The following is a 22,742-nucleotide window of genomic DNA, read 5'->3' on the forward strand; positions in this document are numbered from 1 at the left end:
ATTCTGAGTATTAATTTGCAAAATAAAATAATCTGTTCAATCATCATACTCATTTTGTTCATATTTTTAGTTTTTCAAATCCTTTTTCCTCTTATTCAAACAACTCTTGTTAATATCAGAGACAAGGAAAATTTACAAAGCATTTTCCTTATGTGCTATGTAAGCATATCCAAAGACTTGAATTTGGAGTATTTTCTATTTGATAATGGGTAACCAATGTCAAATAATAGAAAAGTTTAACAACTAAACAAAGGCTAGATATTAATATTCACAGACATAAAGCTCTAAAACTTTTGTTCGGACTTTCTTTAGGAATTAAGATTTAGGATAACCATACAATAAACATTTAAGTATTTTTATCATATACATATATAGCAAGAGAGAAAACCTTTTAATGTAAAAACTGAGGAAAGTGATTAAAAACAGAAAAGCAGGAAGGTTAATACTTTTCATTTCACTTTACCTTGCAGGTTTTCTACTGCTCTATTAGAACCACTGACCACTACAAAAGTGGCATACATTAGACATCTACTGTATTAGGTAAAATAAGTTAATATAAATATCGGTTATAATGAAGAGTGGTGGCTGAGAAAAGATTGATGTTAACTTCGATCTTGTAAGACTGTCTGGAAACACGCAATCCAAGCCACATAAACTAAATTGTACAGCACTTAAACTAAATTGTACAGCAACCCAGAACCCTTCTTCTGTGTGATTCTCTTCCCCAAGTGTTGCCTCTTCTGGAGAGTTCAAGATGTCTCACTACCAGATCCACTTCCAAGCAACAAGCTCCAGAAGGGGCAAACAAACAAACAAACAAACAACAACAACAACAAAAACCAGTCAATGGTAAGGGATACTGGGAAATGTAATCTTTGTTATGGCAGGCATGTGCCTAGCTGAAAATCAAAGGTTCTATCACTATGCGAAGAAAGGTTACTGGGAAAAATTGGTGTTCTCTGAACATATAGATATTAATGTAGTTAAAAATATAAGCTTACAAATCATTCTGCTGGAAACATGGCAGGATTTACTACCTGACAACTACTATTCTGGGTTTTCATTTCAAAAGAATTGTTTACTTCCATCATTCACTCACCAAAAACAATGACATACAAAACACTGTCTGAGTGAGTTTCCATGGTATGTTTTATTGGTATAAAACCAAAATAAGGTGATGTAATGGTCTGGTCTGCCAGTTAGCTATATAGAACTTGGTGAAGAAAAGGATTTTCTCTTACAGTTTCTTCATCGAGGGAAAAGGAAAATTTCTTCCTTATAAAATAACAAAATACTGATTAGTCTTGGCAACTTATTTGACTAAGCAATTTTAGGGTAGTAGAACAAAAATAGTTACTTAATTTTTATCAAATAAGTAAAAACTCATTAAAAAATTTTTACAGCTTCTGAAAAAAATCAGTAGAATTGTAAAGCAGAGAAAGATTTCTCAAGGTATCTATGTATTTTCTTTCCTCCTTCATTAAGGGAGAAAAAATGTTTTCATGATTTTGCTAAAATATCTAACAATGCAGAGGTAGCCATGGAATGTCTTAAATCTCCATCCTACTGACGAATTTTCTTTTCAGTCTTCCTATGCAGAAGACTATAAAGTCAAATTACACAGCATTAGGTGAAATACAGCCGTAATCAGGGCTGTGCCTCATGATGCAAAAGCTCTCAATTCTGTTTCTGTTACGTTACATACAAAGCTGCCCTTCATCTAACTTGTTAAAACTACCCCTAATATAATCTTTAGAGTCAAAGTTACAGAACTGATACATATAAAGATATTACTCTTATTTTTTTTTCTTTTTGAAATACACATATGCCAGTTTCCATTTTCTAGGAAAGGTGGAGCCTGAAAATTATACATTGTGAAAGCCACTTTACAGGAGACTTTATTTAGATGACCCGAGATGAATCAGTACCATTATTGTTGTATAGCTGTGAAACAAGTCATCATCCTTCACCTTATTACACTTCTTCAATATAAAGTTCCCAGTGACTATGCGATCACATCCAATTTCTCCATTTCCAAAGAAGCCAAATAAAGGAACACTAGGAAAAAACTTCCTAAATGCATCAGCCTCAACATTGCCCTTGGCTCTATAATACTGAAAGCCCCTGCCAACACATGCAAACATGAAGCCAATGGTATTCCGTTCTGGAATGTTGGCAGCTTTAAGGCGCTGCACTGCAGCCTCAACGGTCTTCTCATCGTTGACATCCTCGTTGAGTAGCACAGTGGCACTCTGGATTCGGTGTCCACTAAATGACAGTCCAACCACACCAGTGGCATCAATATCCAGAGGGTGTCTGTAATTAAATTAGAATAGTGTAGTGATAAATCATAAAACAAAATATATAATTTTTTTTTAAGATTCTACTTATTTATTTGACAGAGAGAGATCACAAGTAGGCAGAGAGAGAGAGAGAGAGAGAGAGGAGGAAGCAGGCTTCCCTGCCAAGCAGAGAGCCTGATGTGGAACTCAATCCCAGGACTCTGGGATCATGACCTGAACCAAAGGCAGAGGCTTAGCCCACTGAGCCACCCAGGCACGCTATAATTTAAAGTGTAAAAGAAAACTCCTGATTCGCTTGTTTGGAGCTGCTGACTTTAAGACCTATACCTCATCTGAGGCTCACCTTCCCAGATAGAAGCAATGTAATAGGGATTAAAAATTAAACTACGAATACATTTAAAAGAATGCAGGGAAGCAGATCTGTGAAGAAGGAACTATGTTTTTAGTCACAAATTCAAGGGCCAAATGCATCTCCACAAAGATTTCTGAAAACCATCCTGGTCTTAGATATAAAGTGTTCTTAAAACTTTCTCACTTTCTTAAAATGAATCTTAAAAGTTTTATTCATATGCATGACAGTATCAATTAAATAAAGCTTTCTGGTATTATTTACATGTCTTGGTATCTTTCTCCCCCCACCCTCAGCTGTCACATTCTAAAAAAGATATATTATTTAATCATGGATGATAATTTTATTAAGAACATGTAACCCCAGGGGCACCTGGGTGACTCAGTGGTTAAGCCTCTGCCTTCGACTCCGGTTGTGATCTCCGGGTCCTGGGATCAAGCCCCACGTCAGGCTCTCTGCTCAGCAGGGAGCCTGCTTCCCCCTCTCTCTCTGCCTGCTGCTCTGCCTGCTTGTGATCTCTCTCTCTCTCTCTGTGTCAAATAAACAAATAACAAAATCTTCAAAGAAAAAAAAGAAAAAGAACATGAAATCCCAGAAGTTTCAGCTTTATATTGTTTGGCCCATAAAGATATGCGATTCCTTTCCTGTGGCTTATTTATTACTTTCAGCATAGAATTCAGCTTAACCTAAAGGTAAAAACATGTTTTGTTTATGTTTGCCCGTTTTTTTTAAGGAAATATTTTATCCTTACTAAAGAAAATATAAAGTGTCAAAGTTATAAAGCACAATACAGTGAACACCTACAGGGGAAAAACAAACACCTTGTATTTCTATCATGTTTACCAACACATTAGCTAATGAAATGGGCAAGATTCACTGGGCTAACAAGAAACTTAACTCAAAAAGCTTAAGTGACTAAGATAGTAAGACTAGCTTAGTAGCAAAACCTGTTTCTGAGGTGAATCCACCCTCTGAAGTCCTCCACTGCTCCTTTATTACATCTCCTCTTTGGCATACCACTGCAACATATACTGTCAATATCCTGCCTTAAAGAATGATTTACCTTTTGTTTTTCTGGCAAGGTGGTATCTGGACACTATTAAAATGGAGCTTTGATTTACGCAATGGCTTCTCTTACCCACTGACAATGGGAAGACCACACTAAAATTAACATGTCATGTAAAGGGTTAACAATTCTTGAGGGCTGTTTCCCACAACAGGTATAAAAAAATGATGAACAGACACCTGACCATGCTAACAGGCTCACATCTCAGACTCTGTATGTCTGGTTTGAGACTGGTATTTCAAAGGTAAATGAAGTATTAAATCATCACTGCCCCATTTTATACGATTTAGAGGTACAAGCAAAGACACAGAAAATCAGGTAAGAGGAGAGATAATCCACAAGTAATTACTGAGAATTAGGTGTATTTATGTATGAAATCCAATGTCTGATATTCTAAGAATTCGAAGCCGAATTCAGAGCACTTGCTTTCCTTCCATCTTCCTCACCAACAGTCCAGGGACCTCAACTTAGCTACAGGTGACCCTTGAAGAGCATGCGTCCATTTACATGTGGATTTTTCTTGATAAGTACAGTACTGTAAATAATTTTAATAACATTGTCTTTTCTTAGCTTTTCTTGTAAGAATATATATATATATATGTGTGTTAACTGACCATGTTATCAGTAAGGCTTCTGGTCAACAGTAGGTTATCAGTAGTTAAGTTTTTGGGGAGTTACAAGTTATACATGGATTTTCAATTGTGCAGGGATCGGCACTCCTATCCCCTGCATTGTTCAAGAGTCATCTGTATTTGCTTTCCCTGATCCCTGACCAGCTGTAGTTGATCCATTGGTAGAGACTTCCAGAAGGGAAATTATAACCGGGATGATTTATACTGATTTAAAGACTGATCTCTTAACATCTGTTGCCATTTCACTACTCTAGTATCCAAGTACTAAACACAAATATAGTAAGAAATGAATAGTAGTTTATTTGCAGGAAGCATCTGGGGAAACGTGGTTTTCATTTTCTTGCTTTTGGATATTCATGTCCACTTAATTAGCTCAAACTCAAACTCTTATTCAAAATGCAAAGGGAGTAATAGCTCCCAAGATAGCTGAAGCAAATATTTTTCATCTTCAAAAGCAAAAAAGCCTTAGTAACAAAATCAAGAAGGCTTTCAAAAAGATCTAGTATTTCCCAAAATGTGTGCCAATTCATACCAATAGGTGTCCAAGATGCTCCACAGAACAGATTTGAGAACTGTCATTCCCTCTCTAGAAGATTTCCATAGCACTGTGCATATCAGAGGCTCTAAGACGTTTTACCATGAAGATTCACTGTTTAAGCATGTGTTTCCTTTAGAGGAGAAAACAGAACTACAGAGGAAGTGATCACTAAAGAAAATATAAAGTTATAAAGCACAATATAGTGTGGTTGTATAGAGTACAGAGCTGTCGGGAAATACCAGTAGATATTGCTGAAAATCAGTTTTGAGAAGAAGACGAATCCAATTCAGAGTAAGTTATTAGAAGACAACAGGAAAATTTCATTCTTTAACTGTAAGCAGAATTATGTGGAGTATTATAAAATGGAATGAACTATTAGCTCAGCAATTCTGTAAACATGTATTTGAAAAACCCAAGGTAAGAAAACCTGAGAACATTTCTGGTCATGCATAGGAGAAATCAGAAGCACATGAGATATACCTGTCAGAGGTCAGCGATGCCAGGTTGTCTACTTGGCCTCCAGCCAAGATGACATTCATATCACTAAAAGTGCTGACGACTCGCTGCAGGTAATTACTGGCTCCCACCTTACAGCAATTATAGCCAAATACCAGGACCACACGAAGCTCAGGGTTATCTAAAAGACCTGCAGAGGAAAGAAGAGCAACAATTAAAGATAGCCTTAAAACAAGTATATCAAATTTTATTACAATCTTATTTTCTACATTTTTACAAAATGAAATGTTTCTGCTAATGACTTGCACTTCTAGTTATGTGCAATATAGTGTTGAAGCTATCCTGTTTCCTTTTTTATTTTCTTTACAAACTTTAACCCTGCTCAAAATGTTTGCTGCCATTAATTATCCCCATTAAAAAGAACAAAATGGCTACTGAAAATAATACAACCCACACTCAACACAAATAAGGAAGCAGCTGTGGGACTGAGCAGCACCTGTAGTGGATATAAGCCATATATAAGCCATTATACCCACGATATAAGACATCTCTACACAGGCCACCACCTGGAATGAAAGGGATCAATGTTTACACAGAGCAGAGTTAGCAGCAGTGATAATATAAAGATCTGGAAAAAAAAAAAAAAGAAAAGGTGCCAACCACCGGTAGTGTGTTTAATGGTGGTCACCCCAAAAATGTATCCACATCAGATCTCTGGGGCCGATGAATGTGAACCCATTTGGGAAAAGGTTCTCTGCAGATGTGATTAAGGATCTTGAGATGAGATCACCTGTTATTATCCGGGCAGGATCCACAAATACTATGATAAATGTCCTTAGAAGAGATACATAAGAGACACAGACATAAGAGGAGGCAATGTGACCACTGAAGCAGAAACTGAAGTGATGAAACCATAAGGAATATCAATACCCACCAGAAGGTGGAAGAGGTAAAGGTGATGTACCCTAAAGCCTCCAGAGGGAGTGCAGCCCTTTCAACACTTTGATTTCATGCTCTCAGACTGTGACAGAATCCATTTCTGTGGTTTTAAGATCCCACGTCTGTGGTCATTTGTTTCAGCAGCCCCAGGAAACTGATACACCACGAAAATATATAGGCCCAATGCACCTTTTCTAGGAGAGGGGGTGGGAGTGAAGATGGGATTTCAAACTCTTTCCAAAGCGGAAAATGTTCAATTCTGCAGCATATGGACAAAAAGCAGCTTCCATTAGGGGGCAATATAGCCCAAAAAGAGAACTGCCGTACTCCACCCCCCACCAACAAACTCCCCAGCTTTCACCTGAGCCTCTGGGCACTTTAAGACTATCAATTTGAAAATTTCTGGCATTATCAAACTCATAATTGGACAGAAAAAAAAAAAGCCAATACCTAACTCATACTCCTGTTTCCACTGAGTCAGCCACATGACTTGAATCTTGACAGACCTACAATGAAGGTCATCAGAAATAAGGCTCACTTAAGGAAAAGGAGGTGTGGGGCGCGGGAATGACTAATTACACCAAATAATGACTTATCAAGGGAAAACTCCTCTGGTCCACTTTTAATTCTCTATGTAATAAATCACTGATCTGGAGAATGAAAAGGATATTAATATACAAATCCAGTACTTTCATGATTCCATATACCCTAAACCATTACTAAAAGATCTTTTTTCCCCACAAAGACCAGAGCAGTACATTTGGAGAGAATGTTTTTTGTTTTTTTTTTTTTTTTTTAAGATTTAATTTATTTATTTGACAGAGAGAAATCACAAGTAGATGGAGAGGCAGGCAGAGAGAGAGAGAGAGAGAGAGAGGGAAGCAGGCTCCCTGCTGAGCAGAGAGCCCAATGCGGGACTCGATCCCAGGACCCTGAGATCGTGACCTGAGCCGAAGGCAGCGGCTTAACCCACTGAGCCACCCAGGCGTCCCAATGTTTTTTCTTTTCTAAAATGAATTTTCAGAGTTGGAAGAGGGTTGTGGAATCAACTGTCTAGTCTTACTTACAAGTAAGGCTGCTATTCCCAGAAAAATGACCAGCCCAGGAGAGTAACATGGTAGGCTCTAGATTAAAATGCACACCTCCTCTCAGACTTTTAAGTTTCAGAAACCTAAAGCTTCTAAATCTCTGCCTTCCCTACTGTTTTCTAACCTCTAGACCCTCTTTTATAATTGTCTAATAAGCATTCTCATCTGCCACCCTCATTTATTTAACAAACACATAGCCAGTGCTTTCTACATCTTCCTCCAGTGGTATTTGCTCTACAGCTGAGACACACACCCAAACTGAGAAACTACCATCACTTTCCCCTACCCCAACTTTTAAAGAACAAATCCACCTTAGCTCTGGATGGCTGGCTGACAGAGCAGATTAGATCTGTATTTGCCCAAAAGACCATCTGGAGCTTCAGATATGCAACAGAAGGAAGGAACAACTCAAACCCCCTGACACTCAAAACTGAAATGACTAACGAACACTTGGCTGAGAAGACCAGCGAACTCTTTTTGAGGTCAGTCTTGGCACTGCCTTCAGCCTTGTCTCACTTTACCTCTGTGGGGGAAACGATGGCCTTCTACCCAGATCAAGCCTCTTAGATCTTTCAACTTCCAAGAAAGCACGTTAGCCACTTCCCCAGCTCAGCCACTTGTTGGGCAGATGACCATCCAGCCCAGTCTCCAGTTCACTGTTACTTGAAATCCAGCTGTGAGATCTAAGTCACAGCAGAGTGAGTGCCTAAAAAACATGTGGGCCATCCATTCCTGTAGTGGGTCTAAACATTCTTAGATACAGCAGAAAGCTCAATGAGCAGGCCTCACTGGTTTGGCCTCTATAACTGCTTTTATGAAGTCTCACTTGGGGTGATGTCACTGGTGCTCAGAGAGTGACATAAGAAACTTCTTGAATCTAGTACAATTCATCTCCATTCTCAAAAAATATGAAGGGCTGGGCTTTTTTTGCTCTGGCTCAGCCAAACCTTTGGACCACCTCTAGCAAGTATTGATGGTATAAATTTCTTGAACTGTCCTCAACCCTGGTTTCACTTTGTTCTTCCTACACATGTCACTCAATTCAGAACTCCTCCACTGGCTGTATGTATACACCTGTGTAAGCTGCCTTAAATTCATTTCAAATAAGGCAGAATATAAATTCATTATGGCTATGATCTACTAGAAGGCTAAAAGGAAATTAAAAAATAAAATAAAATAAAATTCAGATACCAAGACCCAAGTCAGATTCAGAGAAATCTGGAAATTCAGGAAAGCCAAAAAAGAACTATTCTGAAGATAAGCCAGGACTCCTTGGAAATACTTTAGGTCTGCATGTTCAGATTTCTCTTCTTTTTGGAGAAACCATTTTTTTTTTTTTTGTAAGATTTTATTTGACAGAGTGAGAGACAACAAGCAGGGGGAATAGCAGGCAGAGGGAGAGAGAGAAGCAGGCTTCCCGCTGAGCAGGAAGCCCGATACAGGGCTTGATCCCTGGACCTTGGGACCATGACCTGAGCTGAAGGCAGATGCTTAACAACTGAGCCATCCGGTGCCCCTGGAGAAACCACTCCTGAGACAACTATTTTATGATCTGTTTGAAAGTGATGGGATCTAAATGCATGTAGGAAACATACTTCAAAGAAAACATCTACTTAAAATGAGGCTAATACCATAAATAATTCATGGACTGAAGCTGGATTCTCTCTTCCCCACAACTTTCTTTCCTGGGATTTTCATCTTTTTCACACTAGGGTTGGCAAGTATTAAGTCAGCACAGTAAGGAAGTGGGCTTTGGAGTAAGAGCAGGTTCAGAACTCAGGCTCAACCACTTGTAGCTGTATAACTTTGAGCAAGTTACTGGACTTTACCAAGTTCAGATCCTTCCTCTAAAGCTGAGACAGGAGCAAGTCTCAAGGGTTGTTTTGGTGAAGATAAGATAATGTCATAAAAGTAGCAACTACTCTGGTGCCTGGTACCCCCACAGCATAGCTAAGAAATTCTAATCTGCTTAAACTGAGGCCTCGACCATAAGTTAGGTTTGTTTCACCAAATAATGAAATGATGAAGTGTAAGGCAACATTTTCCCTTGAACTAAATGAATTTAAAGTAAACACCAAATTTAGAGGTAGGGAAAAGAAGCCGTGCATCCTATCCTCAAAAGTGATTGGGGGTTTCCTGTGTTGTTCTGACTTTTGACTCAAAAGTCAAATGAGATGCGCCTTATCTCTGATGTTATGCAATAAGAAACTATGTCGCTGTGTATGTGGGAGGAAACTTCCACTCCACAAACATGGAGCCTGTGGCACAGGGACTGGAGGTGGGAGGCATGGTGGGCTGAGGACTGTATTCTGCCAATACTATAGCCTGGGAGAAAGCCCCCACTGCCCTCTTACAGTTTGAATTTTCTGGCCCTCTGCTGCCATTCTAAATGAAGTTTACCACAAGGGCAGGAAAGCATAACAGAACACTGACACCACCTTCCTGTCCCTTAAGATTTTTTTTGTAAGCTGGGCAGCGTCTAAAAGTAAGTACCATCAGTTAGGTTTTAGCACCATTTTTCTCTGCTTTGCATCAGATCACTTGCATCACTCCCTCAAGATTCTCTATGAAATCTCCATATAATTTAAAAACTTAGTCCTTTGACAGAGTCTCGGGAATTTCATCTGGTCCCAGGAATTCAGCTCAATAGCGTTTTAACCATTCTGAACTCCTATAAACTCAACTGAAGGACGAAGAAAAGAATAACAGCAACTCTATGAACCATTTTCTGCAAGGTAGAAGGTGTGGAGAAGTGAATGAGGCAATATTTGGGAAGAAACACTGTGGGGGGAGAAAGCCTCCATCAGCCAGCTCCCAGCAAGTGACAGAGCAACAGAGGACAAAATCAGAACCATTAGAAGTCTGCTCCAGTGGCTAAGCAGGTGGCAGGGGGATGGAACACTTGCTGGGACAGTGTGGTCTCAGGACCCTTGGGCTCACAGAAAGACCAGGGATACCTGAATGGGACAGAACTCCCAAATATCAATGTAGGGAAGCTGGCTGCAAAGAATGAGCCCAGGAGTGGGCTTTCAGCTTGGGGTTGCCATAAACCATAATCCAAAGCACAGTCAGGTCACTGCTCTTCGAGGAGGAACCCAACAAATGGCAGATCCAGGGACACTCCCCTTCGTCCCCTGGGAGGAGTGGCATGGGAGTGCTGCTGCAGGAATCTGCTGGGTGAGCACGGAATATGGCTGGAGAGCAGGGAGACAGGTGAGACAGGCATGAATGACAGCTTTCTTCTAAGGGTGCACAGAGGAGTGAGGGCCCGAGCTCTCAGCTCCTCTAGGACTGGAGATTGGGAGGCCGCCATTTTCATTCTTGTCTTCTAAAGCTGCAAGGAAAGCTTTCAGGGAACAAAAGCCACAGAGAGCAAACCCAAGCAGATGACTCAGCCTGGCCTCTGGCAAGGGCAGTGCAATTCCACTTGGGGCAAAGACTTTTGAGAATCACTGCAACAGGCCCCTCCCCCAGAACATCAGCAAGAACATCCAGCCAAGACCAAGTTTACCCATCAAGAAGAACTACACACTCCAGCTCTAGGGGAATTCAGTATATAGAATTATGGCTTTTTCCCCATGATTCTTTAGTCTTTCAACTTTAATTTCTTAAATTTTCTACTTCCTTATTTTTCTTTTAGAATTGTTCTGTCCTTTTTCAAACAACTTCTTATCAATTCCTTTCTTAAAAATCTTTAATTTTCATTGTTACAGTCACATGCCATGCATTCATTGTATTTAACCTGATTGTTGTATATATGTAGATTTTTCTTTAAAATTCTGGGATGCAAATTCTTCTAACAGACCAAAACAGACCCAAAATCTAGTATGGTCTACTCTATTCACCAGCCTGATCGTGTTCTTTTTTTCCCTCTCTTTTCTCTGTTTTCTTTTCCACCCGGTTGCAAGTCTCTTCTGTTTTATTTAATGTATATTTCTCTAAGGTTGTTGTTACCCTTTCAGGATTTTGTTCTGTTGTTCATCTGTTCTTCAACAAAATGACAAAATGGAAAAACTCACCTCAAAAAACAGAACAAGAGTCAGTACTGACTGCCAGGGACCTCATCAATATGGACATTAGTAAGATGTCGGAATTAGGGTTCAGAATAACAATTATGAAGAAACTAGCTGGGCTTGGAAAAAAGCAGAGAAGACATTAGAGAATCCCTTTCTGGAGAACAAAAATCTAACCAAGTAGAAATCAAAAAGGTTATTTATAAGGTGGAATTGAAAATGGAGGCTCTAGCTAGGAAAAATGAGGCAGAAGAGAGAATTAGTGGTACAGATCACCAAATGACGGAGAATCAAGAAGCTGAGAAAAAGACAGATAAACAACTACTAGATGCAATGGGAGAATTTGAGAGATAAGAGATACCATAAAGCAAAACAGAATAATTGGAATCCCCGATGACGAAGAAAGAGATGGCAGAAGGTATATTGGAACAGATTATAGTGGTGAACTCCCCTACTCTGGGGAAGGGAACAGGCATCAAAATCCAGGAGGCACAGAGAACTCCCCTCAAAATCAATAAAAATAGGTCAACACCCTGACATCTAATAGCAAAACTTACAAATCTCAGAGACAGACAGAAAATCCTGAAAGCAGCTCAGGACACGAGGTCTGTAAGCTACAATGTCAGAAAAATTAGATTGGCAGCAGACCTATCCATAGAGACCTCGCAGGCCAGAAAGGACTGGCATGATATATTCAGGGAACTAAATGAGCAAAACATGCAGCCAAGAATACTTTATCCAGCTAGGCTGTCATTGAAAATAAAAGGAGAGATAAAATGCTTCCAGGACAAACAGAAACTAAAAGAATTTGCAAATCACCAAACCAGCCCTACAAAAAATATTGAAAGGGGTCCTCTAAGCAAAGTGAGAGCCACAAAGTACCACAGACCAGAAAGGAACAGAGACAGAAAACGGTCACCTTACAGACAATACCATGGCACTAAATTCATCTCTCTCAATAGTTACCCTGAATGTAAATGGGCTAACTGCCTCAATCAAAAGACACAGGGTATCAGACTGGATAAAAAAGCAAGACCCATCAATATGCTGTCCGCAAGAGACTCCTTCTAGACTCAAAGACACTTCCAGATTCAAAGTGAGGGGGTAAAAACCATTTATGATTAGCATGATGCTAATGGACATCAAAAGAAGGCTGGGCTGGTGACCCTTATATCAGACAAATTAGATTTTTAATCAAAGACTGTAGTAAGAGATAAGGAAGGACACTCTAGCATACATAAAGAGTCTATCAACTGTAAATATTCATTGCCCCTAACATGGGAATAGCCAATTATATAAGCCAACTAATAACAAAATCAAAGAAACACATGGACAATAATACAATAACAGGAGGGAACATTTTTTTTTAAAGATTTTATTTATTTATTTGACAGAGAGAGGCAGCGAGAGCAGGAACACAAGCAAGGGGGGTAGGAGAGGGAAAGCAGGCTTCCTGCTGAGCAGGGAGTCCAATATGGGGCTCCATCCCAGGACCCTGCGATCATGACCTGACCCGAAGGCAGACGCTTAATGACTGAGCCACCCAGGCACCTCATTAGGGGACATTAATACCCCCCTCACCGCAATGGACAGATCATCCAAGCAAAAGATCGACAAGGAAATAGGGCTTTAAATGACACACTGGACTAGATGGACTTCACAGACAGATTCAGACCATTCCTTCCCAAAGCTACAGAACATATATTCTTCTCTAGCACACATGGAATTCTCCTCACTAGATCACATCCTGGGTCACAAATCAGGTCTCAACCAGTATCAGAAGATGGGGATTATTCCCTGCATATTTTCGGGCCACAATGCTTCGAAAGTGGAGCTCAGTCATAAGAGGAATGTTGGAAATAACTCTGATACACAAAGGCCAAAGAGCATCCTACTAAAGAATGAATGGGTCAACCAGGCAATTAAAGAATTTTTAAAATTCATGGAAACAAATGAAAATGAAAACCCAACTCTTCAAAGCCTTTGGGATGCAGTAAAAGGCTTTGAAGAGTTGGGTTTTCATTTCATTGAGAAAGACTTGTTAGTGCTACATACTTCCCCCTTTGGACATAGCATTAACAAGCCCTTCTGAAGAAACATGAAAGGTCTCAAATACATAACCTAACTCTACACTTAACGGAGGTGGAGAAGGAATAGCAAATAAAGTCTAAACCAACTAGAAGAAGAGAAATAATAAAGATCAGAGCAGAAATCAATGAAATAGAAACCAAAAGAACAGTGGAACAGATCAATGAAACTAGGAGCTGATTCATTGAAGGAATTAATAAGATTGGTAAACCCTTGAACAGACTTATCAAAAAGAAAACAGGAAGGACCCAAATATATGAAATGGAGAGATCACAACCAACACCAAAGAAATACAGACCATTTTAAGAACCTGTTATGAGCAACTATACTCCAACAAATTAGGCAATCTGGAAGAAATGGATGCATTCCTAGAAACTATAAAGTACCAAAACTGAACTAGAAAGAAATAAAAAACCTGAACAGACCCATAACCAGCAAGGAAATGAAGCAGTAGTCGAAAATCTCAAAACAAACAAGAGCCCAGGGCCAGATGGTTTCCCAGGGGATTTCTACCAACTATTTAAACCATTTTAGCAGTTACATTCTGTAACTGCTCGAAAAAATAGAAACGGAACGAAAGCCTCCAAACTCTATGAGGCCAGTATTACCCTGATCCCAAAACCAAAGACCCTACCAAAAAGGAGAATTACAAACCCAATATCCCTGATGAACTTGGATGCCAAAATTCTCACCAAGATACTAGTCAACAGGATCCAATAGTACATTAAAAGGATTATTTGCCATGACCAAGTGGGATTTATTCCTGGACTGCAAGGGTGGTTCAACATTCACAAATCAATCAGTGTGATATACCACATTAATAAAAGAAAGACCAAGAACCACATGATCCTCTCAACTGATGCAGAAAAAGCAAATGCAAAACCGATGCTTTTGACAAAGCATAGCATCCTTTCTTGATTAAAACTCTTCACAGTGTAGAGATAGAGGGTACAAACCTCAATATCGTAAAAGACTTGTTAGTCATTTGCAATGGGGAAAAACTGAGAGCTTTCCCCCTAAGGTCAGGAACATGGTAGAGATGCCCACCATTGTTAGAAGATACAGCTAACAATACCATGATCAAATCTTACATGGGGTACCTAAAATGTAAAAATGAGTGGAAGATCTTTTCTAATGTCAATGTCTACAAATAAAACTGAAACCTAGAAAACCACTGGGCCCCAGGGGCACTCTTACAGGTTGAGTTTTGCCCAGGAGAGTGTCAGAACGAAGTGTTCATTAAAGAGAAAGAATCACAGGTGTGAGGCAGTGTATGATGTACCAGCTACCCACCTCAAGCATTCTCCAGGAAGGAAAAAAAGTCCTGGCTCTTAAGCTCAAGTTTATGGAAAAGCAATCAGCAGTCCACAGGCTGCCTTCTCCAGCTCTTCTGTCTGTAGAAGGATGGGGGTCATAGGCTGCCAGGTACTGCTTTCATACTTAGAGCCACTTTACTGAACAACTTGAAGCCTTTAGGAAAGAAATGCAGACCACATTAAGGTAGGAGTCTCCTCCCTTTATTACAATATGCTCTGCTGGGTTCAAAGGTGCCCAGGGGGAGACAGAGGAGATGTGAAGCAGCCACAGTTATAGACATTCCATCCTCCCTTCAAACTAAGCAGTTCTGCTCTGCTCTATTTGCTTTATTTTTATGTTGATACCCCATGTAAGATTTTATTTGAAAATAAACTGTTTCAAAGAAAAGTAAGATTTTATTTGGAAATGAACTGTTTCAAAGAAAAGGAAATTAATTGTTTCAAAGGAAAGTTGCTGAACAACTTCCTCATTGAGAAGTATAAATAAAGTTCTCAACATAAGCATGAGAGAGGACATCACGGTATTATTAGCTAGGATTCAACAGGGAGTTACTTAGAGGAAAGCTATCAGCAGGAAGGAGGAGAGAAGGGACAAAAGCACGGAAGATTTAAAAAAAAAAAAAAAAAAAAGCAAGGAAGATTATGTGTTCTGTTCTGCCATTAGTTCTCATCAAGGAGACACCGGTTCGGGGGTTGACCTCCAGTAAGCCAGGCTGAGGACCTGTACGGGAGCCCCCAATTTGTCCTGAAGTTAACTTTAGCTCATTGTAATTTTAAGATCTCCTCCTATGGGCAGAGTTTTCTGCCATTTTTTGAACAATAAGATGTATGCACAGCATGCTGACATGCTAGGCATGGGCAAATGAACCAAAATGCCTAAAAGTAACAGAATATGTGTAAGTTCCTCAATGTATATGCAAGCCCCTCCCCCCACTAATACAATGAATAAAATCCTCCTGTACCAACCTACAGGGAGCCAGTAGGGAGCTTTGGGAGCTACTTGTAACAAGTAATTAAAAAGTTCCCTGCTGTCAACACTTCTTTGGGTTGTGTTTAACATAATGCACCCCAACCAGTCAATCTTTTAAGTTCAGTTACAGTGTTACATCACTCAGTCAACCCTGCACAAGCAACAGAAACTGCTGAGCTTCGCTCCTCTCTCCTCTTGCTCCTCCCATTACTGAGATGGTTCCTATTTGCTTCAGTTACCATTAATTATATAGTGATTCCCAATTTTATATCTTTAGTCCTGACCACTCTCCTGAATTCCAAAACTATTCAACTGTCTAATCAGTGTCCCCATCTCAAATCCAACATATCCAGTCCAGTCTGTCTCCCTTCCCTCAGGAGATGCTATTGTGCAACTATGCTGGCCAGAAACCTGGATGACATGAAGGCCACGCCCCTCATTCTCAAAACCCAACATTTTAATCAGTCACCACATCCCAATGATTCACCTCAAAACTCTGTCCTGAATCCATCTGTGTCTTCACCTCCACCCGCCATCAACTCTTACCTTAACTACTACAATAGCTTCCTGTTTTTCCTACATCTGCTCTCATAATCCTCCAAATTGATGGCCAGATGGCAGCCAGAGGGGTATTACAAAAAGATATGATTCTGTCACTCTTGTTTAGAATCCTGGCTTCCCACTGCCCTTAAGTATATAAAATCCTTACTGTTTTATGGGCATGACATGGTCCCTCTTTGCCTCGACAGCTTCACCTCACATCACACTCTCCCACTCCTTGCTATCCCCACTTCTCCAGACACACTAGATTTCTTTGTTTCACAAATGAGCATATGAATCCACAGCATTTCAATCCTGAAGGTTCATGACCAGGTCCCTTCTATTTCCTGTCCCTGATCTTAGGCTACATTGCTCTATTTTTGTCAGTAACCTAGAAAAAAGGTAAAGACCACCTATAATACTCCTACCCATCTGAGGGACTCCTCCCTTCTCTAGTTCACTTCTTCTTAGGGCCCTGTGCAAATGTCACTTTTCCAACACCCCACACTAGATTTTTAAGTTCTGTGGTTATATGTTTTCTAGCACCTCTGTGCTTCTACTTGGTATACATTTCCCATCTGTAGTACTTTATTCAAAAACGGTCTGTTCTGCCAAACTGGAAGCTCCAGAAGGCAGGAAATTAATGTATTTCTAGAATCCCATACATACAGTGACTGGCATATGGCATGCATGCCAACAGTTCCTAAATGAACAAACAATGACTTTTTCTGATGCTCTGGTGAGGTGTTTCTGCCCTTCTCAAGAATTAAGTGCTGGCCCATCCATATATATTTTTTTTTCAATCCACAGATTTTTTTTTTTTTTTAAAGATTTTATTTATTTGAGACAGAGAGAGAAAGAGAACATGAGTGAGGGGAAAGGGAGAAGCAGATAGTAGGAGCCCCACAAAGGGTGACCCCAGGACCCTGGGATCATGACATGAGCCAAAGGCAGATGCTTAATTGACTGAGCCACCCAGCTGCCCCCACCACCCGAGACAATTTTTAATACAGTCTTTAAGAACACACAGACCTTAGAACAAGCTATGCCTCATTTTTAAAATGTGCCACTTTTGGTAAGTTCAAAAAGAATATAGAACCCGTGTATATGAAATCATATATACTATGATCCTGGGTCACACTATGACATTCCCTATACACAAGGTCTAGAAGAACTAGAATTCTCAAATGAGAAGATCCCTTTCTTCAGAGGTACCGCCAACTTCATGCGTGAACTGAGCCATTTCATTGCTTACTGTGGATCTTCACAGATCTTCTAATCACTGTGGCCAAAAACTATAAGGCAGAGAAAGACAAACTACAGCCCACGCACCAAATATGCCCCCTCATTGCATTCTTGTAAACTTTAGTTTTACTGGAATCCAGCCATTTATTTATGTATTGTCTATAGCTGCCTTTGTATTCCAATGACAGAGCTGACAGATGCAAGTAAGACTGTAAGCCTGGCAAAATCTGGCCCTTTACAGAAAAAGTATGCTAACCCCTGTGAGATCCTACCATGAACAAGGTGCTTTTTGATATTACAGAACACAGAAGAGCTGTCCCAAGTATTTGGTGCAGGAATGCAGGCCAGGACTCTGTGGAGAAGGCACATCCCAGGCGTAGCCTCCAACCACTGACTCCCTGCCCACCTCAGATTCCTCCATCTTCTTGAGCATGTAAAAGATAATGACCCGGGGTGCCTGGGTGTCTCAGTGGGTTAAGGCCACTGCTGTCGGCTCAGGGCATGATCCCCGGGTCCTGGGATCAAGGCCCACATCAGGCTCTCTGCTTGGCAGGGAGCCTGCTTCCTCCTCTCTCTCTGCCTGCTTCTCTGCCTACTTGTAATCTGTGTCTGTCAAATAAATAAATAAAATCTTTAAAAAAAAAAAAAAAGATAATGACCCAAATTCAGAATACAGGAAATCTGGACGTCCAATAGTATATGAAAGAATAAAGATTATCACCCCAGTTGAAGCAAAGCTTCAATTTCCGGAATACCATCAACATGATAAAAAGGATGCTTTGGAATAAGACAAAATTGTTGACAGCAAAGAGTTCTGGAAAGGATGCCAATAAGAACACTTCACAGTACAGAATAAACACGTGGCTGCTTTTCCCTTCAGTTTTGTGATTCCTATACTTTGCACTATAATGCAAACAAGTTCTCAGAAATCCATTAACTATTCTATCACAAAATGGATGGTTTATTTCACTCAAGATTTTGGCTCTTTCTTGTAAAATGACAAAACTAGGCTTCCAGCTTCAAGCAGTGCTTTGATCAGGACCTTCATCACCATGCCCAAGGTAGTGTGGGACAGAGGAGAGAATATGTGCTCAGGAGGTACCATCCTCACTTCTGAAGAAAAAAGACACAGGTCTGGCAATACGACCTTCAGTAAGAGCACTAAATTAAAAGCCAAACAAGCCTGTCTAATGGAGTCCAATTTTTCCCAATCCTGCTCCTTCTGCCTCAGTGTTCTTGATTTCTGTTCTCTGTACCATCAGCACCCTACTCTCTTAAGTACAAAACTCAAAGTTATCACCGAGTCACCTAGTCTCCCTTCTCTCACATACTTAATCATCTGCTAATTTTCTCCAATCAATTTCCTACTCTTCATGCTCTGGTATTATTTCTTGCCTAGACTCTTGCAGGGGGCTCCTAACTAGTCTCCCTGCCTGTAGTATCTCCCCAATCTGGAGGGTCACATTTGCTACCAGAACATTTCTGCTTAAATGTTGCCATTTACTAAGTACACTCCCTAGCCTGGCCTCACTGTGCCCCATATTTTGTTTACAAAAGTGAAATGTTTACTATCCCCATGTGTGCTCTCATTACCTGGTTCTGTGCCTAGGTTTCTGCTCATTGTTTAGCCCAGCCTGTTACCACTCTTATCTTTCATGTTTCTCATCCTTCAAAACCTTAAATGCTACTTGCCCCACTAAGCCTCCTCACTCTCCTGCCTGCTGGCAATACTTACAGCAATCTATCCAGACCTCTTTTGTAGATAGGCCCACCTAACTTTCTCACTTGGGTTATAATTACATATCTATGTGCCACACCCTTCCTGGAATACCACTGAGATAGAATCTGCATCCAATTAATTTTTCTAACCTTATGCACCTTTCAATAAGCTGAGTGAAATTAACATATAGTTCTCCATCATGAACCCAATGAACATACCCATCCTCTTGGCAGCATCAAACTGTATCTCTTCTTCCTTCCTAGTTCTAAATTTGCTGCTGGAATATTTCCCAAAATCTGTAATAGCAGTCTTGGATACTCTTTGCAGCCAGCCTACCAGGATATATGTAAATGGCTTCCTCAAACCAACAACTCTAACCTCAACTCGCTCTTGAGTTTCAGACCCACAAATTTCTAACCACCAATCTAAGAGAGATCTGGTTTGCTGAGCACTGTTAACTTGACCCAGCCTTCCAAAAAGTCTCATTATAATATGGCAAAGTCTCTCTGGTTTGGCTATATAGTCACATTTCCACCTAAAATTCTTTCTGCCTTTGTAGTTAATGGTAGGTCAGTTTAAAAGGCACAATCTGAAGTTTTCCTTAGAGAATGTGTGGCATCCTTGATTTCGAGTCACTTTAACAACACAGGTTAACTCTGTTCTTCTGTTTATGTATCATGCAGTAGTTGAAGAGCCTTTGCTCTCTCCTCTTGTTAAGAGTTTATTTTCTTCACCGACAACATCCTGTGACAATTTCTAACTGGCAAAGCCACCATGGGGATTAGAAATAGCATGGAACTCAGGACCCAGCTTATGTCTCAGTATTAATTATCATTGTCCCCATCAGCCAAGACATGTGCATGTTCCTCTGAGATGATGCTTCTGAATGGGATGGTAAGAATACCCGAGACCTTTGCTGCCCTTTCACTGAATGTCCTTTTCCTGACCCCTGCCCAGTCTATTCTTCCACATACCACAAGGCCACACTGCAGATGGATCACTGTAACCCACTACAAAGCCTTCCTAAGGTACAGAGGCCAACGTTAGCCTACCATCTACAGAGCAAGGTATTTTGCTAAGTGCTTTACATAAGTCATTTCATCTAATCCTTACAACTAATTTAGAATTAGCTAATTCCACTTTATAGATGGGAAACAGAGCCTGAGGAAAGTTAAGAAACTTGTCTTAAACTAGAAAGTTCGAAAGTAGCAGAACTAGGGTAGCTACAAGACTAGAGTTCTTACCAGCTAGAGTACCCTACCTCACCCCAGACAAGTGGCTGAAACTTCCCATGCTTTACCTATACCTGTACCTGACAACTCTCTTCCACGTTACTGAGGCCTGCTGCTGCCAGCTGCTCATCTTTGCAGCCAATGACTCCTCCTCCTGCGTTTTTCCTCCCATCCCCACTAACCACTTTAAGTCTTTCTTTTGCACTGTAAAGGACAGTTATATAAGTCAGTCTCAGTGTGTCGACTCCCTTTTTTTCTTATCAGTACACCAATCACAAATTTTCTCTTCGCTGCTACATAATTTTTTACTCCTGCAGGATTCAGTGCCATTTCAAATAATGGAGACTTATCTCTACAGGCTGGCTGACTGATGTATAAAAAGGTCACCAATGAATATTTTTTATGCCTTATCCCATCACTATACCTTATCCCGTCTTTCTAATTTCTAATTTGATCTAATTTCTAATATCTTTTATGTTAACTCTATCTTTTAAAAATATTTTAACAATAAATGCTTTTTATTACTGTAAAACAATGGTTTGAAAAACTTTTCAGAAAACAAAAGTACAGCAAATGATTAAATATTCAAAGAGAAAGAAGTGCTTCAAAATTCAGAATTAAATACAAACACATTTATTATCAAAAGAGTATTTTTGAAAAATTTTTCATCTCTGGTTCTTTCAGGCTTTAACATAAGTATAATAATTTTAAAAGGAAATTAAAAATTCTTTTTAAAACTAAAAAGTAAAAAAAAAATTGTTCAGCCCATCAAAAATAGGTAAATAAATAAATAAGCAAATCAATTTTACCAAGAGTGTACTGCAGTAGCCTTTGCTTATCACTAGTGTGAATTATCCACATCTCTAGTACCCTGTATACTTAATTTAGACTCTCTCAAAGGAACAAACAATCAAAAATTTGGGCAATTAACGGTAAATTACAGTGACTTACCTACTTCAGTGAGTTGATGTCTTTCTAGTGTTAAATTCTTTGGGTCCTTAATAAAATGAAAGGGTTGTATTTTAATTCCTTCAATTTGAGGGAATAATAGGGCAAAACCAGACTCTCCAATTTCTATTTCCTGAGGTCGATTGTTAGCTGATCCCATTGGAGTCACTAGGGAAAAGTTAAACAGTTTCATGAACATATTTATTTATTTATTTATAAAAAGATTTTATTTATTTATTTGACAGAGAGACAGGCAGTGAGGCAGGCAGAGAGAAAGAGGGGAAGCAGGCTCCCTACTAAGCAGGGAGCCCGATGCGGGGCTTGATTCCAGGACCCTGAGATCATGTTCTGAGCCAAAGGCAGACACTTAACCAACTAAGCCACCCAGGCACCCCTCAAGAAAAGAGTTAATAAAAAGTGAAGTTTCACTTGGTAACACTTCATTTGATATGTATCTAGCCTCATCTAGAAAACTACAGTGTGGGTAACCAAGATAATCAACAAGTTAAAAGTTGAATATAAGTTTCTCAGCCTTCAAATTTTAGGGATAATGTCATAATGTCTGCAATCTACTTTCAAATGGTTCAGAAAGAAATGTTTTTACAAACAGAAAAAAAGCAACTGTTGCAAAGTTTTTTTAAACTGGTGAATCTAGAAAAGGAAAATGGATGTTTACTATTCTATCATTCTTCAATTTTGAAGATTTGTTGAAGTTTTTCTAAATAAGAAGTTGGGAGGTAAAAAAATACATCAGGGCAATTCTACTTTTAAAAAGTTATCCTAAAAATACTGATAACACACATACATACACACACACATACATATACACGCAGATACATATGCACACATACACACAAAGTACTTTTATCACAGAATTTTTTAAAAAGGGAGAAATGGACAGGCTGATTCTAAAATATATGTGGACATGCAAAGAACCTAGATAGCCAAAACAATTTTTAAAAAGAACAACAAAACCTATACTAATCAATTTTTAAAAAAGAATATCAGGACCTACAGTAATACGGCATTGGCTTAATGATAGACAAATATATCAATGTAACAGAATTAAATCCACAAACAGACCTAAAACATGCAGTCAATTATTTTTGACAAAGGTGCCAAGGCAATTAGAGAAAAAAAAATCTTCAACAAAGGTTGATGAAATAATTGGATGAACATATGAAAAACATCAACAACAACAAAAAACCTTGAACCCTACCTTATGCCATATACAAAGATTAATTCAAGTTAAGTCACAGAACTAAATATAAGAGCTAAAGCTACACAGCTTATAGAGAA

The 22,742-nt window shown here is 39.5% G+C and overlaps 1 protein-coding gene across 6 annotated transcripts in view; it reads right to left on the reverse strand.

The window, feature by feature from the left end:
* Positions 1-1,131: 1,131 nt before the first annotated feature.
* FBXO22 (F-box protein 22) overlaps positions 1,132-22,742 on the reverse strand; it is a 30,642-nt gene continuing 9,031 nt past the window's right edge. For 5 of the 6 annotated variants that reach the window (XM_059371752.1, XM_059371753.1, XM_059371748.1 and 2 more), the window contains exons 5-7: positions 21,447-21,611; positions 5,369-5,534; positions 1,132-2,316 (exon numbers count right to left, since the gene is read on the reverse strand). In XM_059371752.1, the coding sequence (XP_059227735.1) occupies positions 1,899-2,316; positions 5,369-5,534; positions 21,447-21,611 (749 nt within the window). In that variant the 3' untranslated portion in view covers positions 1,132-1,898. The remainder of the gene's footprint in view (positions 2,317-5,368; positions 5,535-21,446; positions 21,612-22,742) is intronic. The other variant, XM_059371751.1, reaches the window with a different exon arrangement.

This window comes from Mustela nigripes, chromosome 13 (assembly GCF_022355385.1).
Source record: "Mustela nigripes isolate SB6536 chromosome 13, MUSNIG.SB6536, whole genome shotgun sequence".
Taxonomy (NCBI): Eukaryota; Metazoa; Chordata; class Mammalia; order Carnivora; family Mustelidae; genus Mustela; species Mustela nigripes.